This window comes from Salmo salar, chromosome ssa19 (assembly GCF_905237065.1).
Source record: "Salmo salar chromosome ssa19, Ssal_v3.1, whole genome shotgun sequence".
Lineage (NCBI taxonomy): Eukaryota > Metazoa > Chordata > Actinopteri > Salmoniformes > Salmonidae > Salmo > Salmo salar.
The window spans coordinates 45,676,078-45,701,211 of NC_059460.1; the positions used below are offsets into that span (position 1 = coordinate 45,676,078).

Sequence of the window (25,134 nt, forward strand, 5' to 3'; positions counted from 1 at the left end):
TAAAATCCACGCCCCTTCTAAACTACGGCTCCAGTCTTCTGATCTGACCTGCTGAGTTATATCTAAATAACCCATCATCAACAACCCAACCCGGTTATTTTTTAAGAAAACAACCCTAAGTGGCACAATGCCTGCAACATTTTTTTTTATAGTGTAATGTGATGTAAACAAGTCGTGGTCACCTAAATATTTCAGTCACCTCCTGTCCTCGTCCAATTTACCTACACTTACCACCTATCTTCTTTCCATACCCATTCTCTCTCTGTTTCGTGTTTCTCATACACACGCACAAACGCACACACTCACACACACACACTTCCTGTCTTGGACTTTAACCCATATTACTGAAATAAGAGGCTGTGGCATCTCTCCTTCTGCTTGCCAGTTCTGCCTCCCTTTCTGGACTAATACAGGATTATTAACAGGTAGGTATTGATTCTTTTATCAATAGGCTTTTTAATACTTGATAATACTGTATCTTCAGTTCAGGGCTGTATTGACATTTTGAGAGTTTAGAGGAAGAAGAGAGAGATGGAGGGAGAGGTTGAAAGCGAGAAAGAGGGAGGAAGAGTGACAAGAAGTAAGAGAGGATACTATTGCCAATGTATAGGTGGATGATTTGTTGGTCATCTCGTCTTCTCCCTTTATTTTTCTCTAATCTATTGTTGTTCATTTCATTTTTCTCCATGTTCATTAGAGCGGATTAGTTTACTTTCTTTTCGCTTCCCCTTTGGGTGCTGGTTATTGAATTACTCTCATTGGGTGTTATTGTTTTATGGGACTTGGACTATGGACACTGTTGTCATGATGACAGGCCAGGGAGAAAGAGAGGCTATCGATCACCTGGTAGAGCTGGTGTGAACACTTTGTACCATGTACAGCACCTTCAGAAAGTATTCATATACCTTGACTTATTTCACATTTTATTGTTACAGCCTGAATTGAAAATGTTTTATTGTTACAGCCTGAATTGAAAATGTTTTATTGTTACAGCCTGAATTGAATATGTTTTTTTCTTACCCATCTACACACAATACCCCATAATGGCAAAGTGAAAATGTGTTTTTATAATTTTTTTGCCAGCGACTTTTTCCAGTCGATTTAAGTCAAAACTGTAACTAGGCCACTCAGAAACATTCAATGTCGTCTTGCTAAGCAACTCCAGTGTATATTTGTCAATGAACGATTACCCTGCCCACACCCCAATGGACATTCATTTTGATCATTGTCACAGTTGTAAATATGTATATATTATTATAATTCTGTATCTATTTTATTGTTTAACTCACGCCTGTATTGTTGATGCTTGGAGCTTAAGTATTTTACTGCATCTGTGACCCTGTGCATGTCACTAAATAAACATCCAAACTAATCTACCCATAATGATGACAAGCATACCCATAACATGATGCAGCCACCACCATACTTGAAAATATGAAGAGTGGTAGTCAGTGATGTGTTGTGTTGGATTTGCCGCAAACATAACACTTTGTATTCAGGACATAAAGTTAAATTTCTTTCCCAAATTTTTTGTTGTTTCAGTTTTACTTTAGTGCCTTATTGTAAACAGGATGCATGTTTTGGGATATTTTTAGTCTGTACAGACTTCCTTCTTTTCACTCTGTCAATTAGGTTAGTATTGTGGAGTAAGTTCAGCGTTGTTGATCCATCCTCAGTTTTCTCCTATCACAGCCATTCAAATCTATAACTGTTTTAAAGTCAACATTGGCCTCATGGTGAAATCCATATGAGCGGTTTCCTTCCTTCCCGGCAACTGAGTTAGGAAGGACGCCTGTATCTTTGTAGTGACTGGGTGTATTGATACACTATCCAGAGTGTAATTAATAACTTCACCATGCTCAAAGGAATATTCAATGTCAGCTTTTTTTTTTACCCATCTACCAAAAGGTGCCCTTCTTTGCGAGGCACTGGGAAGCCTCCCTGGTCTTTGTGGTTGAATCTGTGTTTGAAATTCACTCCTCAACTGAGGGACCTTACAGATAATTGTATGTGTGGAGTACAGAGATGAGGTAGTCTTTCAAAAATCCACGATAAGCACATTTTTACTCCAGAACTTATTTTGGCTTGTATAGTTACTGTCATTTCAGCTTTTCATTTTCGACTTTGACATTATGGGGCATTGTGTGGAAGCCATTGACACAAAATCTCAATAACATTTTTTTTTAAATGTCAAGGCGTGGGAATACTTTCTGAAGGCACTGTATATTTCTTGATAAGTAATGTTGAATTCAAACTCTGTGGAATGGATGTATAGATATTGTCCCCATTATACCAAATATGGTGGATTAATGAAATGATTACGATACAGATACTCTAGTGGACTATCACTTTTTAATTACAACAGATGGAGCTGACACACGTTTATTAAACTGACAGCACCCATTAACCAGCACCCAGCAATCACATCAGCAAATCTCTTAATCAGGAAACTACGTTGTGTGTGTGTGTATGTGTGCACCCATGCACCTCAGCATAAAGCTACATTTTGTGTGTGTGTTTGTTTGTGTACTGTGTAACCCACACACACCCATCAATACACCTCAGTAAATCAATTAACAAGGGATCTATATACATCATATCAGAAGAGTACTGGATGAGACATTCACAGTGATATGAGGGAACACCTTTAGCTGTATGGAGCTCAGGCTGTAAACCATAAGATAAAGGATTGCATTCTGGACTCTAGTATCCGTGTGGCTTGTATTGTGGGCGGAGGGAAGGCAGCTGGAATATATAGCAGGTTGTGTTACTGAGAATAGGACTGGAATCTCTCTCTGTCCATAGTCTGTTTACCTGACAGACCTCTTCACGCCTCTCCTGAGCAGGTAGAACAAGTACACCTGATGACAGGTACAGGAGAAACACCTGGAGAAAAATATTGGAAGGTTTATTCACAAGCTGGGAAATAATTGAGAAAAGGCCGGATATAATTGAATGGATGAAATTAATTGCTGATTCCTGTTTGTGTAAAGGTTTGACAGCTGTGTGTTCATGGATTGTCCATTTGGTTTCTGTGTTATAGAAAGGAGGGGTCCTCGCTGCCTATCAGTGCTCAGCCTCTCCTGATTGGATAAAAACTAGTTAACATGATATAGATAGCTTGGGGCTCAACTCAGTCGAAGCAGTGTGTGTGTTTGCTCTCAGGAACAAGACAGGAATGACAGGAGCACGGTGAAAGCCACCACCACAAAGACCCAGGACTTGTACTCCACAGGAATGGTAGGAGCTAACTACAGTTTGTTTCTTAACACCTGTACAAAATCTATTCCAATTGAATCAATTCCCTGTGGCTCAGTTGGTAGAGCATGGTGTGTGCAACCCCAGGGTTGTGGGTTCGATTCCCACGGGGGGCCAGTACAAAAAATATATATAATAATAAAATAAAAATGCATGAAATGTATGCATTCACTACTGTAAGTCGCTCTGGATAAGAGCATCTGCTAAATGACTAAAATGTAAGTATGTTATTAGCTATAGAATTCAGAGCTGTATATTTAAAAAGGAGCCTCTGGTCTAATAAAGTATTCCTTCCTCATAATTCCCTTTTCCAGGATGTGGGAATGTTGGAGATTCCGGCTGAGCTATCGGCCAGACTACGCAGCGCAGCAGGTGAGTGAGAGCAGCGCTGGGAAAGGAGAAGATGGGTTGAGGAGGGCTGGGATTGGCTAAACATTTATGTAGAACTTAACGCTTTTATCTGACTTCTTCTGGTCTGTAAACAGAACAGGTAAATGGCAGGTTGTTGCTGGACTGGACCCAAAGCTGCCATTGCCTCTGTCGCCTTTTCTCTGTGTGTGATTCTAGTTCTGTGTCTCTCCACCAGGGCGGCAGCATGTATCAGGGGTGACAGAGGTGGCGCCTCCACAGGTGAAAGCACAAAACACCCTAATCCTGCCCCTCGATATTGACAGTTACCCCTTCTCACGATACGCCAACGCCACACTGAAGGATGGCTGGTGTCAGCCACAGGGCTACTCCCTCCAGCGACCTCTGACCTCTCTGGAGCCTGAAGACGCTCGAACCGCTCTGGAGATCCATAAACTGGTCAGTACTGGACACACACACACACACACACACACACACACACACACACACACACACAGATATAGGGACAAGAACACAGATGTGTACAGTATGGTGCTATCTTAACTTAGTATGGTGCTGTCTTAGCTGTTATCTTAACTTGATGTCACCTCCCTCTATATCCCCATCATTCCCTCCTCAGATATTGCGTTTTGCAGGGGACAGTGATCTGAGTGGCTGGCAGGAGCAGATGTTGGGGAACTACATTGTGGAGCAGGGCCAGACCAGACCCCCCCTGAGGGATGAGATCCTAGCCCAGTTGGCCCACACCACCTGGGGCAGGGAGTCAGAGGAGGTGGCGCTGCGGGGCTGGTTGTTACTGGCCTACTGCCTTAGCACATTCACCCCCTCCCCAGCCCTGGACAAACCCCTGCTCAAGTAAGCAGCCCAGTGAGCAAAATAATTTGTAAAGATGTATTTTTTGGAGTGATTAAAAATGTGCTTTGTGTAGTACTAGAAGAAAAGCATAAAAATATGTAATCTCTTTGTTAACCATTATTATTGGTTCTTTGGTTTTGTGTTACATGAGAACAGGTATGTAAGTCTGTGTTTCTCTGTCTCGCCTGAGAACAGGTATGTAAGTCTGTGTTTCTCTGTCTCCCCTGAGAACAGGTATGTAAGTCTGTGTTTCTCTGTCTCTCCTGAGAACAGGTATGTAAGTCTGTGTTTCTCTGTCTCCCCTGTGAACAGGTATGTATCTGATAATGGTCCAGGTGAATATCGTTCTCTGTGCCAGCACAAACTCCTCACCTCCCTCAAGTTACCCTCCCCTGCCTCCCGCCTCCACCCCCCATCCCAGCTGGAGTGGACAACCAATCAGAGGAGAGGAAATATGGTGATGGACATACACACCTTCAACGGTAAGCGAGAGAGGGGTTATAACATGTACAGTCGTGGCCAAAAGTTTTGAGAATGACACAAATATTAATTTCCACAAAGTTTTCTGCTTCAGTGTCTAGATATTTTTGTCAGATGTTACTATGGAATACTGAAGTATAATTACATGCATTTCATAAGTGTCTAAGGCTTTTATTGACAATTACATGAAGTTGATGCAAAGAGGTCTTTTTCAAGACCTCTGCAATCTGCCCTGGCATGCTGTCAATTAACTTCTGGGCCACATCCTGACTGATAGCAGCCCATTCTTGCATAATCAATGCTTGGAGTTTGTCAGAATTTGTGGGTTTTTGTTTGTCAACCCGCCTCTTGAGAATGGGATTAAGGTCTGGGGAGTTTCCTGCCATGGACCCAAAATATTGATGTTTTGTTCCCCGAGCCACTTAGTTATCACTTTTGTCTTATGGAAAGGTGGTCCATCATGCTGGATAAGGCGTTGTTTGTCACCAAACTGTTCCTGGATGGTTGGGAGAAGTTGCTCTCGGAGGATGTGTTGGTACCATTCTTTATTCACGGCTGTGTTCTTAGGCAAAATTGTGAGTGAGCCCACTCCCTTGGCTGAGAAGCAACCCCACACATGAATGGTCTCAGGATGCTTTACTGTTGGCATGACACAGGACTGATGGTAGCGCTCACCTTGTCTTCTCCAGACAAGCTTTTTTCTGGATGCCCCAAACAATCGGAAAGGGGATTCATCAGAGAAAATGACTTTACCCCAGTCCTCAGCAGTCCAATCCCTGTACCTTTTGCAGAATATCAGTCTGTCCTTGATGTTTTTCCTGGAGAGAAGTGGCTTCTTTGCTGCCCTTCTTGACACCAGGCCACCCTCCAAAAGTCTTCGCCTCACTGTGCGTGCAGATGCACTCACACCTGCCTGCTGCCATTCCTGAGCAAGCTCTGTACTGGTGGTGCCCCGATCCTGCAGCTGAATCAACTTTAGGAGACGGTCCTGGCGCTTGCTGGACTTGCTGGACTCTTGAGCGCCCTGAAGCCTTCTTCACAACAATTGAACCGCTCTCCTTGAAGTTCTTGATGATCCGATAAATGGTTGATTTAGGTGCAATCTTACTGGCAGCAATACTGGCAACAATATGCCTGTGAAGCCCTTTTTGTGCAAAGCAATGATGACGGCACGTGTTTCCTTGCAGTTAACCATGATTGACAGAGGAAGAACAATGACTCCAAGCACCACCCTCCTTTTGAAGCTTCCAGTCTGTTATTCGAACTCAATCAGCATGACAGAGTGATCTCCAGCCTTGTCCTCGTCAACACTCACACCTGTGTTAACGAGAGAATCACTGACATGATGTCAGCTGGTCCTTTTGTGGCAGGGCTGTAATGCATTGGAAATGTTTTTTGGGGGATTCGGTTCATTTGCATGGCAAAGAGGGACTTTGCAATTAATTGCAATTCATCTGATCACTCTTCATAACATTCTGGAGTATATGCAAATTTCCATCATACAAACAGAGGCAGCAGACTGTGAAAATTAATATTTGTGTCATTCTCAAAACTTTTGGCCATGACTGTATATGTAATGTCTATAGAATATCTATGTCGCTTTTTCTGTCTTGTGTTGTGGTTCCATTTGCTCAGTGGGATTCTGGTGGTTCACTTGGCTGGAGTGTTGGTGTTTCCAGCACCAGGGTAGTATGCTTCATTCCCTCTCTCTCTCCATCTCTTCCAGAGGAGAAGATGACAGCTGAGGTAGAGTCCTGGACCACAGGGGAGCAGCTGGCCTCGTGGCTGCTCCACTTCAGAGGGTTACCCGAGGCTCCACGGGGCTGGTCCGTGTCTCTGCTAACTGATGAGGGCTGGTCTGATCTGGCTGGATGTGACTTTGTCTTGGACCTGTTGGCTGGAGCAGAGACTGATGCTACACTGGAGACCGCACACACAGAACCTGACTACCTGTTCAACAACGAGGGAGACGGGTGAGACTGGGAGGCACACAGACCCTGACTATTTGCTCAACAGCGAGGGAGAATGGTGAGGTTGGGGGAACACAGGACCCCAACTTCACTCACTCTCTCTCTGTCTCTCTCTCTCCATTAGGATGATCACAACAGATCTAGATGGCTTCATCCCCCCGGCCCCCTCCATTCCGGCCCCTTGTCTCCCACAGCAGGGCCGCAGAGACTACCAGCAGTCAGAGGGTTCTGGTCAGATGGACTGCTACCTGGATGACCTCTTTGACCCAATGATGGACCAGGAACCAGGGGTCAGTATTTTACCTGAGACGCTTTTCACTACACCATTCATTGTTATATATAATAGGTGTCTGTTTTACCTGTGTTTACCTGTGATTACATGTGTTTACCTGTGTTTACATGTGATTACCTGGAGGACCAGGAGCGTATGGCCATGTTGAACAGGAGGATGAGAGGAGGAGGAGGGATGTATAGACCAGGTACTGCATCTCTCTCAATTCAATTCAAAGGGCTTTATGGGCATAGGAAACATATGTTCACATTGCTAAAGCAAGTGAAATAGATAATAAACAAAAGTTAAATAAACAGCAGAAACACTATTACAATGTTGTAACGATATGCAAATAGTGAAAGTACAAAAGGCAAAATAAATTAACATAAATATGGGTTGTATTTGTAATGGTGTTTGTTTTCACTGCCCTTTTCTTGTGGCAACAGGTCATAAATCTTTCTGCTGTGATGGCACACTGTGGTATTTCACCCAATAGATATGGGAGTTTATCAAAATTGGATTTGTTTTCGAATTCTTTGTGGGTCTGTGTAATCTGAGGGAAATATGAGTCTCTAATATGGTCATACATTTGGCAGGAGGTTAGGAAGTGCAGCTCAGTTTCCATCTCATTTTGTGGGCAGTGTGCACATAGCCTGTCTTCTCTTTCGAGCCAAGTCTGCCTACGGCAGCCTCTCTCAATAGCAAGGCAATGCCCACTGAGTCTGTACATAGTCAAAGCTTTCCTTAAGTTTGGGTCAGTCACAGTGGTCAGGTATTCTGCCACTGTGTATTCTCTGTTTAGGGCCAAATAGCATTCTAGTTTGCTCAGTTTTTTTGTTAATTCTTTCCAATGTGTCAAGTAATTATCTTTTTGTTTTCTCATGATTTAGTTGGGTCTAATTGTGGACCAGCTTGCTCAGGGGACTCTTCTTCAGGTTCCTCTCTCTGTAGGTGATGGCTTTGTTATGGAAGGTTTGGGAATTGCTTCCTTTTAGGTGGTTGTAGAAATTAATGCCTCATTTCTGGATTTTGATAATTAGCGGGTACCGGCCTAATTCTGCTCTGTATGCATTATTTGGTGTTTTACGTTGTACACAGAGGATATTTTTGAATAATTTTTCACCACCATAAACGGAAAAGGATTCTACAACTGATTGAAGTATTTTTTTAGCCATATACTAATTGGTATGTCGAATTTTATGTTTCTTTTGATGGCATGGAAGGCCCTTCTTGCCTTGCCTCTCAGATTGTTCACAGCTTTGTGGAAGTTACCTGTGGCGCTGATGTTTAGGCCGAGGTATGTATCGTTTTTTGTGTGCTCTAGGGCAACAGTGTATAGATGGAATTTGTATTTGTGGTCTTGGTCAATTAGGGTGTGCAGGGTGAATACGCGGTCTGTCATATGATATTTTGGTAAAACACCAATTTGACTCTCTCTCTCTCTGTCAGTTTCTCTCATTATTTTAATTGCAATGTTAAATACAATACCTGTGTTGCAGGTGTTCCAATGACAATGCCAGGCTATTCTATGGGTGAGTGAGGGGAGTAATTTAATTACACAAACATTCTAATCATGATTTAAATAAGTCATCTATTTTCTCTATCCTGCATTATTCTAACAATCACCCCCCCCCCCGCCCCCCGAAAAAAAATGTGTCTCCCAGGAATGCCAGTGAACCCTGCCATGCAAGACTACAGGGCTCCAATGATGCCAAGTATGATGCCAGCTGCCCCCATGCCTATGATGCCAACCATGATGTCACCCCAGCCAGCTGCACCAGGCCTGGACCCCCAGCAGATGGTAGCACAGCAGCAGGCTTTCATCAACCAACAGGCCCTGTTCATGGTAAGGACTTGGAGACACTGGTGGAAAACTGGGACAAACATGCCATGAAAACAAATAAACCATAATCCTCCTCCTATCCTTAACTCATGTTCTTATGATATCACCATTTCTATTCTAACATGACTACACTTTCTCTCTCTCTCGCTCTCCATCGCTCTTTTTCTCTCTCTCTCTCTCTCCATCGCTCTTTCTCTCGCTCTCTCTTTCTCTCTCTCTCTCATCACTCTTTCTCTCCATCGCTCTCTCTCTCTTTCTCTCTCTCTCATCACTCTTTCTCTCCATCGCTCTCTCTCTCCATCACACTCACTCACTCACTCACTCACTCACTCACTCACTCACTCACTCACTCACTCACTCACTCACTCACACACTCACACACTCACACACTCTCTCACTCTCTCTCTCATGTCTCCTTCTCTCCTCCTCCCTCCCTCTCTAGGCTCAGCAGATGACAATGCAGGCGATGACCATGTCCCAGCAGCAGACTCAGGAGCAGCAGAGACAGCAGCTGCGGCGCCAGGCTAACCTTCGACCCGTCACACCCCCCCTCGCCCCCTCACCCCCGGCCCAGACACACCCCCCTGCCCTCTCACCCCCGGCCCAGACACAAACACTCCCCCGCGCCCCTCCGCCGCTAACTACACCCAGCCAGAGGAAACCACAGTTACAGCACTACATACCTGAGGTATGTGTGACAGGGGAGGGGTGTGATGCTAGTGTGTTTGTGCTCAATTCTGCTTGATTCTTTTTATCTTTCATGTACTTAGCCATTGCAAAAATGTGTAATTTCATTACAAAAGAAACACATTAACAACAACATTAACTTGTAAGCAAACTGAGATGTAAAGTGTCTTTGTTTTTATCAGCCTGAGAGAGATGTGGACTTTGTCAGTCCAGACCAGCTGGACTCTTTCAAGGACAAGAGAGAGTTCTTCCAGAAGATTGGTGAGTAGAGTTGGACACACCCACCTATTCAACTTCAGATAATCTGTAGTTTTCACAGGATAAAATGACTACCACTTGTCTTACCTTACACCCAGCTGTCTGTGCTGTCATTCGCTCTGTCAGGTTCTCAGCCAAAGCCAGCAGCCAAACCGCCAAAGCCTCGCCCTGCTCCCAGTAGCCCCCCCAAACAGACCCGTCCCCCTCCCCTCCCCACCCCCAGAACCCAGGACTTGGCAACGTCCCGGAGGGAGCCCCCACAAACAGACCCTTCCCCGCTCTCCCTCTCCCTCCCCACCTCCAGCACCCAGGACTTGGCAACGTCCCCCGTCTCCTCCTGCCAGAGAACCAGACCGCCCCAGCCCTCCTGCCTCCCCGCCCCCTCCCAGCACCAGAATCCGTGACATCATTAAACAGTACCAAAACCGCCCTGTCAACGATCCAAAACCCTTCAAACCAATCAGGTAAGTGGGACTGTGGATCCATCCTATATGTTTGAAGTCCACGTCATCTGTTGTGTAGATCCCGCTGCATTAGCGGAAATCTAACTCCCTCGCTCCTCTCCAGGGTTCCAGCACAGTCGTTTGTGAAGAAGAATGATCCTAAAGAGGAGGCCCTTTCTATCCTTAGAAATAACGGACCTGTACAACAGCAGAAGGTTAGAGCTGTGTGTACATCCGTGCATGCATTGTTGCCTAGCCCGAGACATGTTGGTGAGGAGTGTTGGAGCTAACATATCCATTCAGTTATCTTACCTAGCCTATGGTAATACTCTTCTCCCCTCCCCCCGTCAGAGACAGCCTCCCCCCGCACGGCAGCCCTCTCCTCCCTCCACCAGAGGGCCTCACTCCATTTCCAACAACATGATGCAGAAACAGCGCTCCCTCGCCGACCTGTTTGGCACTCAGGGACGCGCCGAGAACCCTCCGCCTGCTCCCCCCGGGTTCGCCCCTCCTCCTCCCCCAGTCCAACACATCTATGAGAGCTTGCCAGACCCCCCCACCAAGGCTGCCCCCACACTCAGTAAGTTAAACTACTTCAGAGGTACAGTACAGGCAGGTGTGGACAGTAGTACAGTGTTTGTGTTTGCACTGTTGTGTCTGCACCACCTGACCAGCCATAGCCTCAGATACTGCAGTCACAAATCCACAGAGAAGTAAAGTAACTCACATTCTTTGTGTTTGGTGAGGAGATTTGTGTTTCATTGTTGTGAATTGTTAAGATACTACTGCGCTGTTAGAGCTAGGAACACAAGCATTTCACTACACCCGCAATAACATCTGCTAAATATGGGTATGTGACCAGTAACATTTGATTTGATTTATTTGCTTGAATCCTTCTATTGCTCCATCTGGTGTTTGTTAAATGGAGGGAGAAGGGACTGGCCACAATTTAAGACTTATACATAGATAAGCAATTGGCATCATTCATCCAATTAAATAATACATTCAAACTATCCCATTCACATTTTTTCCATTATTTACAAATCAGACACTATATCAAAGGGAAAATTCAAACTGTTGACATCCTCCCTTTACAACATGTGTTTTATGATTTGCCACAGCGCCCTCCCAATTCAAAACACCTCATCTCACAGTGTGTCTCCTTTTTCTCCAGCTACATAGAGGCCTCTACTGGTCATCTCAAGGAGTCTTGGGGTAAAGAGTTAAATATTGAGCTCTCAGATGATCTATGGGGAGAAGCCCTGTCTAGAATTCACTCCTGTTCCATCATTGCCAGATATCAATGGATACAATACAAAGTCATGCATAGACTTCATTACTCCAAAACCAAATGACATATCATTTACCCTCAGGTCTCCCCACTGTGTGACAAGTGTAAAGCCTCAGAAGGTTCATTATCTCATCTTTTTAGGCTCTGCCCCCTACTTAATCATTTCTGGAGGAACATATTTGATTGGTTGTCAAAGGTATATGAGAGGGCCATTGAACCTGAAGTGGAACTTGCTCTCTTTGTCTGCTCAGAGTCTGTTCTAAGATCGTCCTATGAGGAACAACAGGCTCTGATGTTTGGAATGGTGGCTGCAAAAACAATGATCCTCACAGAATGGAAGTCACCCACCCTCCTTTGCTTCCGTAGACGGCTAGCAGAAATGATTAACACCATTAACTTGGAAAATATAATTTTCTTTCAGGATTAACTCCTCCAGCAGATTTCTCAAGATTTGGGGTCCGTTTCTGGATCATCTGGACAGAGACTGACTGTGAACACTGACTAGGAACACTTACTGTTGTTGTAACTGTCACTGTTGCTCTCTTCTTGTCCCATGTCTTGCTTAAGCAATACTTTATTTCATATGTCTGGCAGCTGTGTTATTCCTTTGTTTGTACTAAATTGCTAAATATATACAAAATATACAACAACAAAAAAACAACTGATTTGAATTGTCCTCCATAGATCTGCTGTCTGGGGAGGAGAGTGTCCGCACCCAGCTCCACAGGTTCTCTGCCAGCGTCTACTTCTCCTACTCGGCTATGCCTGGCAAACTGTTCCTACGCAAAGAGGTGAGCTGGAACTGCAGGCGAGAACATAAAATTGTCTGTATTGTTCTACAATGTGTTTGCATTATACTGTATGTGAATCACAATCATTTCCCTGTGTGTGTTCAGGTGTTTTACCCCAGAGAGAAGTTCAACCACCCCTACATCCTCAATCTCCTCTGTGAGCAGGTCAGTGTTGATTATTTCCCTGTGACCCTTTTTATTCACTACCTCCTACATATCACACCTTATATTCATATAAATCCGGGTTTTTCTTTCCCTTTCAGATCATGAGAGACACGTACTGTGACACCTGTGTGAGGATCTCCAGAGAGGAGAGGAGGAAAATGAAGGACCTACTGGGTGAGTCTAGTTGTTATTTTAGCAGTGGAGTCTAGTTGTTTTTTTAACCAGGTGAGTCTAGTTGTTTTTTTAACCAGGTGAGTCTAGTTGTTTTTTTAACCAGGTGAGTCTAGTTGTTTTTTAACCAGGTGAGTCTAGTTGTTTTTTTAACCAGGTGAGTCTAGTTGTTTTTTTAACCAGGTGAGTCTAGTTGTTTTTTAACCAGGTGAGTCTAGTTGTTTTTTTAACCAGGTGAGTCTAGTTGTTTTTTTAACCAGGTGAGTCTAGTTGTTTTTTAACCAGGTGAGTCTAGTTGTTTTTTTAACCAGGTGAGTCTAGTTGTTTTTTAACCAGGTGAGTCTAGTTGTTTTTTAACCAGGTGAGTCTAGTTGTTTCTTTACCAGGTGAGTCTAGTTGTTTTTTTTAACCAGGTGAGTCTAGTTGTTTTTTTAACCAGGTGAGTCTAGTTGTTTTTTAACCAGGTGAGTCTAGTTGTTTTTTTAACCAGGTGAGTCTAGTTGTTTTTTTAACCAGGTGAGTCTAGTTTTTTTTTAACCAGGTGAGTCTAGTTGTTTTTTTAACCAGGTGAGTCTAGTTGTTTTTTAACCAGGTGAGTCTAGTTGTTTCTTTACCAGGTGAGTCTAGTTGTTTCTTTACCAGGTGAGTCTAGTTGTTTTTTTTAACCAGGTGAGTCTAGTTGTTTTTTTAACCAGGTGAGTCTAGTTGTTTTTTTAACCAGGTGAGTCTAGTTGTTTCTTTACCAGGTGAGTCTAGTTGTTTTTTTAACCAGGTGATTCTAGTTGTTTCTTTACCAGGTGAGTCTAGTTGTTTTTTAACCAGGTGAGTCTAGTTGTTTCTTTACCAGGTGAGTCTAGTTGTTTCTTTACCAGGTGAGTCTAGTTGTTTCTTTACCAGGTGAGTCTAGTTGTTTCTTTACCAGGTGAGTCTAGTTGTTTTCTTTACCAGGTTAGTCTAGTTGTTTTCTTTACCAGGTTAGTCTAGTTGTTTTTTTTACCAGGTGAGTGTGGTTGGTGATTCCAGGTAAATATTACTGTTCTGAACCTTCATCCCACTGTATCTTCTTACGTTCTCTCCCCCCTTCCTTCTCTCTCTATTCTCCCTCTATTCTCCCTCCTTCTCTCTCTATTCTCTGTCCTTTTCTCTCTATTCTCCCTCTATTCCAGCCAGTTTCCATGTGGGTACAAGTGTCAGCTTGGTCCAGGACGACACCATGAAGAAGAGGATAGTGATGGCTGCCAGAGACAACTGGGAAAACTACTTCACAAGACTGTTCCCTGTCAAAGTGAGTTAGTTTTCTCCCTCTCTCTCTCTCTCTCTCCTGTGTGTGAGAGCCTGGAGTGTGTATAAACCTGTGTGTGTGTGTGTGTGTGTGTGTTGTAGGGTGATACCAGCGGGGACACCCAGATATTGGGTGTGTCTCATCGTGGGCTTCGTCTGCTGAAGGTGGCCAGAGCATCAGGCATCAACCCCAAACACCTGATACTGCTACGCAGCTACAGGTACTCCTATCCTTCAATCACAACAACATGGAAAAGATGTATGAACTCTGAACTATGAATGATTAAGTGAGAGTATACATCTAGTATGTGATGTCGGTGTATGGTCTCCCTGTGTGTGTACAGTAAGTGCTGTGGTTTTCTCTGTGTAGCTATGCGGAGCTGCTGTCGGTGAAGCTGCGGTCTGCAGACATGGTAGAATTCAGTCTGAAAGAAGAACAGCTGCAGTTGCAGAGCAACAGAGCTGTTCAGATCACTGCTATGGTCAGGCTGTTCCACCAAGAACTCGTCGAGGTAACCACCCTCCTCTTCCTCATCTTATATCATACAAATAGTTGCTTATATATGTTACATGACCAAAAGGATGTGGACACCTGCTCGTCGAACATCTCAATCCAAAATCATGGACATTAATATGGAGTTGGTCCCCCCTTTGCTGCTATAACAGCCTCCACTCTTCTGGATGTTGGAACATTGCCCGCAGGGACTTGCTTCCATTCAGCCACAAGAACATTAGTGAGGTTGAGCACTGATGTTGGGCGAATTGGCCTGGCTCGCAGTCTGCGTTCCAATGTAACCCAAAAGTGTTAGATGGGGTTGAGGTCAGGGCTCTGTGCAGGCCAGTCAAGTTCTTTCACACTGATCTCGACAAACCATTTCTGTATGGACCTCGCTTTGTGCACGGGGGCATTGTCATGCTGAAACAGGAAACTGTTACCACAATGTAGGAAGCACAGAATCATTTCGATTGTAATTTTATGCTATAGCGTTAAGATTTCCCTTCACTGGAACTAAGGGGCCTAGCCCAAACCATTATTCCTCCTCCACCAAACTTTACAGTTGGCACTATGCATTCAGGCAGGTAGCGTTCTCCTGGCATCTGCCAAACCCAGACTTGTTCGTCGAACTACCAAATGGTGAAGCAATTCATCACTCCAGAGAACGTGTTTCCACTGCTCCAGAGTCCAATGGCGGCGAGCTTTACACCACTCCAGCTAACGCTTGGCATTGTGAATGGTGATCTTAGGCTTGTGTGCAGCTGCTCGGCCATGGAAACCCATTTCATGAAGCTTGTGGCGAACAGTTCTTGTGCTGCTCGTTGCTTCCAGAGACAGTTTGGAACTTGGTAGTGAGTGTTGCAACTGAGGACAGACAATTTTTATGTAATACGTGCTTTAGCCCTCGGCGGTCCTACTCGGTGAGCCTGTGTGGCCTACTACTACGTGGCTGAGCTGTTGTTGCTCCTAGACCTTTCCACTTCACAATAACATCCCGTACAGTTAACCATGGCAGCTCTAGCAGGGCAGAGATTTGACAAACTGACTTGTTGGAATAGTGGCATGCTATGACGGTGGCACGTTGAAAGTCACTGAGCTCTTTAGTTCTACCGCCAATGTTTGTCTATGGCGATTGCATGGCTGTGTGTTCAGTTTTATACAACTGTCAGCAATGGGTGTGGCTGAAATAGCCAAATCCACAAATTTGAAGGGGTGTCCACATACTTGTGTATATTTCCTGGTACATCTTACTGTATAGAATCTTTGTTGTGTATAATCTCCCACCAAACCTTCTCAGGGCTCGGATCATGTGATCGCCCTGAAGAGCTTTGAGACGGTCGACAAGAGCCTGCTCAACTTCCGCAAGGGTGACATCATCAAACTCATGCCCATAGATGGCCTCAAACCAGGTGAGGTCATCACAGTGACCTTTGACCTCTGTCTCTCTCTCTGTGACAGTCCTAACCTGCTCTCTCCCTCTCTCTCAGGTTGGTGTTTCGGTTCAATTGGGGGGCGCTCGGGTCTCTTCCCCACGGACATCACTCAGCCGTCTGCCCCTCCTGACTACCAGCATGTCCACCTTGACCGCCGCAACGAGAGGAGGAAGAGCATGAGAGCTCCAGCCCCCAGACCCACCTCCCACAACGGCTCAGCACAGCCCAGCCGAGATGGCTCCATCCTGGGGTCGGCTCGGTCGGTTCAGGGTAGTGAGATGAATGACGTACAGACGTTCCTGATGACAGAGTTTGCCATGAAATACTTCAGAGATGCTGCCATGAGGTAAGAGGGGTCATTTTAATCGAACCTTTATTTGACTAGGCAAGTCAGTTAATATCAAATTCTTATTTACAATGACGGCCTACACCGGCCAAACCCAGACAACACTGGGCCAGTTGTGCGCCACCCTATGGGACTCTCAATTACGTCCGGTTGTGATACTGCCTGAAATCAAACCAGGGTCTCTTGCACTGAGATGCAGTGCCTTAGACCGCTGCGCCACTCCGGAGCCCAATTACAACCCTGGTAATAGGCTTGTACAATGTACAGTGTGTAATCCTATGTTTAGTGTTACAACTGTCTTCCATAACTACACAATCACCTCTTCTTTTTCTCTTTAATCATCACCCCTGCTTCCTCTTTCCCCTACTCCATTTGTCTCTCTATCACAGCATGGAGGATAGAGGTCTTCTTGATGGAGGTAGAAACTTCTCGGAGATGGTTCAGTACACAGAGGTTCCCGTTCAGGAATCTCTCATCCTGTACTCTGATCCTGATCTTAATAACCTGGCTGTCCAGGCCTTCATGAGTGAGTCCACACACACACACCTGCACGGACACTGTTTAAGTGTACATTGCTTATCAATTTTTCGCTTTGATACTACGCTCTCTGAAGGTGTGATGCAGTTCATGGGAGACCAGCCTCTGGGGAAACACAAGTCTGAGGAAGACTGTGTCAGCCATGTCTTGATGGTGAGACATACATATATCTTACACACACGCACACTATCGCTCACTGTACACTCCTAATGAGGATACAACTGCTTGAATAAAAACAATCTGTCCATTGTGTTTGTGTGTTCAGCTGGGGAAGGAGAAGGAGTTCCTGAGAGATGAGATCTACTGCCAGGTCATCAAACAGACCACTAACAACACACACAGGTGAGAGGCTGGCAGTGTGTGTATAAACCTTTACCTGTGAATAGTGTACAGAGGGTCAATTCCTTACGTGTGTGTGTGTGTGTGTGTGTGGTATACAGGCAGAGCTGTACCCGAGGTTGGCGTTTATTGAACCTGGTAACAGGGTTCTTCCCCTGTTCTGGCACTCTCAATCCCTACGTCACACAACTCTTACAAAACATCAGCCAAGACCCCTCACACCCATACCAAGGTACACACACACACAGCCCTGCCCCCCTCACACACTCACGATGCCTCCAAAGATATCCCTTTAAAAATCTGCAGCTGTTTGCTACCCCAGTGCTCTTCTGTATCCAATGCAGATATATGTGTGTGTGTGTGTGTTTTTCCTCTCCATCTCAGAGCTGTCTCAATATTGTAAGGAGAACCTGTTCCGGTCTCTGATCCACGGAGGTCGCAGACACGTCCCCTCTCACGTAGAGATGGAAGCCATACTGGTGAGACATGAGTGTGGATATTATTTTATTTTGTGACGATCAGTACCGTCATCGCTTGGTGTGTGTTGTTCTCTGTAGGCTGGCAGAAGCTCTCGCCGGTTCCCCATCAAGCTGCCAGGTGGAGTGGACTTCCCCTGTAAGATACGCAGCTTTAGCGTAAGTCAAGACTCCTTTTTCCTTCTCTCCTTTCCCCTGCCTCCCTTTAATTATCATCATGAGAAAAATAAAGATTGACTCTGTGTACCTAGGTGGCTCTGGAGGTGGTGGAAGAGCTGTGTACAGAGATGGGCATTCAGGACCTGTCAGAAGTCAACGAGTTCTCTATCCATGCCAACTGCGACCAGGGTAGGAGGACAAACAGACATCATATAGCTAACATGCTATAGCTTATTAAACCCAAATTACTCCCCAAAACTCTTCACCTGCAACTGACAAAAGATTGTTAGACATTAATTTTGTGACCGCAAAACTACGAGAATCGTAGAGGCTTCCCTGACAGAAAAAGAATCCACATGATTTCACATTCTAATTCATTCTGATTCTAATTGTTACATGATGCCCCGCAAACAAAAATGAGTCATTGGGATGTCACGAAATACATTGTGTGTTTATTTCTACAGTAATTATTATTCAACATGTCCTCACCTGGCATTTGAACTCAGAACCTCTTGGTTCACAGCATTCCGATCTTCCTGTTACGCCTCCATGTCTCTGTCAATAACTGATTTCATCTGTATTTCACCTGCAAAGTAAATCTCAGCTTTGTTAAAAATAAAATAAAACAATAAAAATGATTATATTTATCATAGTGATTCAGTAGTAACATTAAAACAGAATAATATCCTGCCAACATTAGTCAGAATAACAGCAGTCAGATGGTATTATTTTGCTAAGTGTAGAGATGTATTATAGGTAATGAATGTGTAGAGATGTATTATAGGTAATGAATGTGTAGAGATGTATTATAGGTAATGAGTGTGTAGAGATGTATTATAGGTAATGAGTGTGTAGAGATGTATTATAGGTAATGAATGTGTAGAGATGTATTATAGGTAATGAGTGTGTAGGGGACTTCTAAGAATGCTACAGACTTTGTGGAGCAGCAGAAAGATCTCTCTTCTTCCCTCTTCATCCTGCCTTATCACAACCTCCTTCCTGGCTCTCTTCTTCCTCTCCTCCGTCAGAGGGGATGGTGCGGCCAATCCACCCTGATGAGTACCTGTTTGACTTCCTTTTGGATGACGGCTCCATCTTCCTGTCCTTCCACCGCGTCATGTGGACACACCCCCTTCACTTCGACAATGACCTGTACCTGGAGTTCCACTTCCAACAGGTACCGTAGTAATGACCCCTAGTTCTGTTATTACCATAGAAAACACCTCCAGTTATGTCAGGCCCTGGTGACAACCCTTCTGTCCCTGTAGTTCAATGAACTCCTTCTGTCCCTGTCTGTTGCCTGCAGGTCCTGGGTGATTACCTGGATGACAAACTGCTGCTGCCAAGCGGTGGTGCCAATGTTGTCCAGCAGATGGCAGAGCTGGCTGTCCTGCAGCATATGGCACAGGGTCTTACTCAAGAGCCCTCTGTGTGAGTACTAGCCTTAACCTTTAGCTCAGTGTTACTCACAATTTTTTGTAAGGGGGCCACTTTGGGTTGAGACAATCATTCAGAGAGCCGCACACAGATCTTTGTTATTTGTTAATACTTTTTCTTCCAATATTATCTAATTATGAATTTGAGAGCAATAGAGCACCTGTAATTGATTTGATGTACAGCACATCACAAATATATACATACACACATCACATAAGACCCATATTAAGGGTTACCTCAGTTGTTGGATGAGCGAAAATGTCCCTTCTGCTCCTTGACTGAATTCATTCTAAATGTATAGTCTGTTGTTGCTATCCTTGTGAGGCAATCCAGGTGTGCATTGGTCAGTCTGTTTCTCTGTTTTTGTTTCACAATGTTCATTGTTGAAAATGTCGGTTCACGTGAATAAGTGCTGACAAAAAAAATGATGTCTCCTTTTTGCACACACTGCTTCAGAAGTGGATACTCTGTGTCTGACACAAGGTTCCAGAAATGGGTAACACCTGATCTTAGCTCACCTTGCAATGTGTCATTTTCCTGTAGCTTCACTATCTCTCTATTCCAGCATGGTCAGGACAGAGGGCTGTGATGACTGGGGTCAGAGATGACACTGGCACATGAAAGGGATTCTCAATGAAGTTGAAAAACTCCTTGTACTCATTGATATCCTTGAATCTTGACTCAAACTCCAACTCTTTCAACACACGCACACATACATCATAGCTAAAATGTTGCAGTATGTCTGGGTTGGATGTGGTGACAGCTCTGAGTTTTGGGAAATGAACAATCTGTCTGTCAGGTATGAACAGTGCGGTGATTTTATTTTGAAATGCTGTGACCACATGCAACATTTTGCCCGGAGTTTTAGCTTGGAGCTGGAGATTCACCGTGTTCAGGTGACGTCAGTAAAAAAAAAACTGCTTTAATATCCACTGTGGATCATCCAGCTCTGGCTCCTCTCTCCCTTTGCTTCCAACAAATTCATGGATTTGAGGGAGGAGAGAGAGAAATCTTTCCAAAACTCTGCCACGAGACAGACATCTCACCTCATTGTGAAATATCAAGTTGCTGTATTCTTTCTGGTATTCCTCCAGCAACTCGCGAAACTGTCGGTGATTCAGTGCCCTCGCAATAATAATGTTCACCACGCTCACGACTTCCTGGATCAAATTCAGTCAGTCTTTGAGTTTAGGCACAAGTGCTTTCTGATGAATGATACAATGAAACGTAACAAATTCGGGAATAACCTCTCTTTCTCATCAGGCCCTTCTCCTTCTCTCGCATGTTTGGGGCGCCGTCAGTGCACACAGATGCCAGATTTGACCTGTCAATATTATTGTCAGCAAAAAATGTAACAAAGGCTTTCAGAATATCAGCATACAATATTTTGGCTAAGGCCAAAAAACATTATTTGACAATCTCCGCGTCTGTGAAGGCCTTGTTTCTCGCAAGTATCTAAGCAATCTCATATGTTGCCTCTGTCGTTTGTCATTTGTTGTCCTTTGAGCTGTCCTTAGAGTTGCGCTATTTTGTTGTTTCTGAGGTTGCTTTGTGGATGTGTTTTGTCAAAGTGGACATGGTGTGACTGGAAATGTCGCTCGAAATGTTCTTGTTGAAAACAATTGACTGCCTTCTGGCAAATAAGACAAAGTAAGCTAGGCCCATCATGCAGTACAAAAAAAGACTTATCTGTCCACTTCTCTTGAAACTGTCGGTGTTCTTGACTCGACCGTATCCTTCTCTTTGCCACCGGAGCCACGTTAGCTAGGTTAGCTATATTAGCTAACTGCATTTCCCCGCCGTCATCTTCCTGATTTTCCTGGTTCTCCGGTGGTTGTTCGTTCATAGCTGTCACGTTGTTCTCCAGCTCCTCCCCCTCATTTTAATTGTCAATAGATTTACATGTTTTTTTTTTTTACAATAAATCGATCCATGTCGACCAGACTGCAAAATTAGCTAGTCGCAAACTGATATGTGTCAGTTACTGTAGCTGAGCAGTTTCGTTCTATTTCGGCAAACGTTCTATTGCGGCCTTTCTGTTCAACAGCTGCGCTTTACTGCCTTCTGTCTTCTGTCCAGGGAACAATAGATATATTCAATGAAGTGATTCAGGCCTGCATTAAACACATTGCATTGAAATTGTATCATTGTGTGTTATGAATGGAAAATCACCGTGAGCCTCGCAATGAGTACCACTGCTTTTGCCTCTACACATAAGTGATTGTTCCCTCTGTACTGTGTTAAGAGTGATAGAGTTACTGATAGTTCTCTCTCTTCTGTCCCTGTCAGGCCTGAACTGAAGGAGTACCTCCCCCGACAGGAAGGGGGCAGCACCAACCTGGAGCAGATCCACTCGATCTCCCTCAGAGAGAGAACCACCATGCTGTCCCTCAGCCCCCACGACGCCAAAGCACGCTTCCTCGGTGAGGCACCAACACACACACACACACACACACACACACACACACACACACACGTGCACACTTTTATTTTGGCCTTGGTTGTGTAAAGCACTTTGTGATAAAGGTATTTGTAAATATATTTAGATTCACTATATCTATAGTATAATGCTGTATAAATATAATTATATTGATTGATTTTGCTGCCTCTATCCCCAGAGTGCCTGAGCTCCCTACCTCTGTTCGGCTCAAATATCTTCCTGGCTCAGAAGGTCAGCCATCGCAGCTGCCCCTCGCCCTGCCTGGTGGCTGTCAACCAAGACGAAGTGTTGTTCTGCCACCCCAATACACAGGTAATGAATTTACACCCCAGAAACACTGTTGTGTATGGAGGGACACCCCAAACGTACGTAATGTAGGCATAGTGTTTTGGGAATTATGAGTGAACTGATCGATCATGATGGATTTTATGGATCTATGGCTTTGAAAGATGTCTGCTATTATTAATGTTTTAATCATTTCTAGTTCACATCTACTAATGCTTTCTAATAATTTTCCTGTGTTATTCAGGAGCGGGCGTTTGTGATCCCGCTGGTGGAAGTGCAGTCACTGAACTTGGTCAAGCCCAAGCAAGACAAGAAGGTGCCAGGAGTGGAGATCAAATACGGCAACCCAGGACGCCCAAAAACCATCACCGTCCACCTCAAACAGGTGAAGTACAACTCAGTACACAGTAGGCTATGACAGTGCGGTGGTCACCAACCCCCGATCTCGTGTAGAGATACATGGAGTGCAGAATTTAGTTGGAGTGTTCCAGGACCCCAGGTTGGTGACCAGTGGTGTATGGGTTAGTTGTGTAAGCTGTGCGGTTAGACAGTGGAAGGGATATGGGCACTAAGGGCAGCGCACGTTAGAGATGCAACCTAGAGATGCAACACCTCAATTTGTGTGTGTGTGTGTGTGTGTGTGCGTGTTCTCTGCCCTACAGGCCAAGGAGTTGTGCCACATCATTGCTGTCATTATGGAGAAGTTGGTACAACCACCCATCAATAGTTCTGTCTCTAGCCGCAACTAGTAGACACACACACACACACACACACTCTCTCTCTGAGACGGAGCCTGCTGATACCCTCAGCCTAGATGTCTCAGGATCAGCCTATTGATAAACGGGCCTGCGCTGATGATTATCAAAACAGATGTCTTCATATTTTTATCTACAACATTTAGTTATAAAAAATTGACATATTACAGCTATGAGTACCAATGAATGTCCACATTTTTAAATTCCTTTGTACGTGTTTATATAACCAATGTATCAATGTGAAGATTTATTTGCAATAAATGTTTGTGTAATTTAAGTCCAGGCACCACACCCTCACGGTAATTTTTTCCCCTTAATCAATATAACAATTCACTTTTACAAGTTGAATGCAGACAAAATTATGTTTTTTTTTTTATTACAATTTTTCTGAAATATTTTGTTTAAATATGCAAATGACTCAATATCTATTTTTTTTTTACATATCAATCAAATCAATTTTTCTGGACACTGGATGAAATCAGTCTAAATATTTTGGTTTCATTTTGTTAAGACACTCCAGGACCGGACTTGTCCAGAGCAGATTGTGGATAAATACTTGTTATCTTTCTATCTGTGAAATACTAGACACGCACATAAAATGCATTTTGTCGCATTTTTCCAATGAAAATAAAAAATGTACAACATACAATATATGTACAAAAGTTTGTGGAGACCCCTTCAAATTAGGGGATTCGGCTATTTCAGCCACACCCGTTGCTGACAGGTGTATAAAATCGAGCACACAGCCATGCAATCTCCATAGGGAACATTGGCAGTGGAATGGCTCAGTGACTTTCAACGTGGCACGGTCATAGCATGCCAACATTCCAACAAGTCAGTTCATCAAATGTCTGCACTGCTAGGGCTGCCCTGGTCAACTGTAAGTGCTTTTATTGTGAAGTGGAAACATCTAGGAGCAAAATCGGCTCATCCACGAAGTGGTAGGCCACACAAGCTCACAGAATGGGACTGCAAATGGGTTTCCATGGCCGAGCAGCTGCACACAAGCCTAAGATCACCATACGCAATGCCAAGTGTCGGCTGGAGTGGTGTAAAGCTCAGCTCCATTGGACTCTGGAGCAGTGGAAACTCGTTCTCTGGAGTGATGAATCACGCTTCACCATCTGGCAGTCCGACGGACGAATCTGGGTTGGCGGATTCCAGGAGAACGCTACCTGCCTGAATGCATAGTGCCAACTGTAAAGTTTGGTGGAGGAGGAATAATGGTTTGGGGGTCTTTATCATCTTTCGGGCTAGGCTCCTTAGTTCCAGTGAAGGGAATTCTTAATGCTACAGCATACAATCATCAAATCAAATCAAATGTATTTATATAGCCCTTCTTAAATCAGCTGATATCTCAAAGTGCTGTACAGAAACCCAGCCTAAAACCCCAAACGGCAAGCAATGCAGGTGTAGAAGCACGGTGGCTAGGAAAAACTCCCTAGAAAGGCCAAAACCTAGGAAGAAACCTAGAGAGGAACCAGGCTATGAGGGGTGGGCAGTCCTCTTCTGGCTGTGCCGGATGGAGATTATAACAGCACATGGCCAAGATGTTCAAATGTTCATAAATTACCAGCATGGTGAAATAATAACAATCATAGTAGTTGTCGAGGGTGCAACAAGTCAGCAACACAAGAGTAAGTGTCAGTAGGCTTTTTCATAGCCGATCTTTGAGAGTATCTCTACCGCTCCTGCTGTCTCTAGAGAGTTGAAAACAGCAGGTCTGGGACAGGTAGCACGTCCGGTGAACAGGTCAGGGTTCCAGCAGGTCTGAGACAGCAGGTCTGGGACAGGTAGCATGTCCGGTGAACAGGTTAGGGTTCCATAGCCGCAGGCAGAACAGTTGGAACTGGAGCAGCAGCACGGCCAGGTTGGACTAGGGACAGCAAGGAGTCATCATGCCAGGTAGTCCTGAGGCATGGTCCTAGGGCTCAGGTCCTCCGAGAGAGAGAGAAAGAGACAATTAGAGAGAGCATATTTAAATTCACACAGGACACCGGATAAGACAAGAGAAATACTCCAGATGTGACAGACTGACCCTAGCCCCCCGACACATAAACTACTGCAGCATAAATACTGGAGGCTGAGACAGGAGGGGTCAGGAGACACTATGGCCCCATCCGATGAAACCCCCGGACAGGGCCAAACAGGTAGGATATAACCCCACCCACTTTGCCAAAGCACAGCCCCCACACCACTGGAGGGATATCTCCAACCACCAACTTACCATCCCGAGACAAGGCCGAGTATAGCCCACAAAGATCTCCGCCACGGCACAACCCAAGGGGGGGCGCCAAC

At 44.6% G+C, this 25,134-nt stretch overlaps 1 protein-coding gene across 1 annotated transcript; it reads left to right on the forward strand.

Annotated features, from left to right (window-relative positions):
- The first annotated feature begins 277 nt into the window (after positions 1 to 277).
- Positions 278 to 23,482, forward strand: myo15b (myosin XVB). The gene is given in 38 exon segments (XM_014158133.2): positions 278 to 425; positions 3,166 to 3,240; positions 3,573 to 3,630; positions 3,845 to 4,065; positions 4,247 to 4,482; positions 4,795 to 4,964; positions 6,689 to 6,935; positions 7,057 to 7,222; positions 7,348 to 7,411; positions 8,703 to 8,735; positions 8,868 to 9,049; positions 9,489 to 9,734; positions 9,916 to 9,994; positions 10,118 to 10,269; positions 10,271 to 10,455; positions 10,559 to 10,649; positions 10,786 to 11,014; positions 12,410 to 12,516; positions 12,622 to 12,681; positions 12,780 to 12,855; positions 14,019 to 14,137; positions 14,236 to 14,354; positions 14,504 to 14,645; positions 15,927 to 16,038; positions 16,117 to 16,408; positions 16,798 to 16,934; positions 17,022 to 17,098; positions 17,211 to 17,287; positions 17,386 to 17,516; positions 17,669 to 17,763; positions 17,842 to 17,919; positions 18,012 to 18,108; positions 18,948 to 19,096; positions 19,226 to 19,350; positions 21,646 to 21,779; positions 21,975 to 22,108; positions 22,326 to 22,466; positions 22,744 to 23,482. Coding segments are annotated over 37 exon segments (4,851 nt in total). The 5' UTR covers positions 278 to 425; positions 3,166 to 3,237; the 3' UTR covers positions 22,831 to 23,482.
- The last annotated feature ends 1,652 nt before the right edge of the window (positions 23,483 to 25,134 follow it).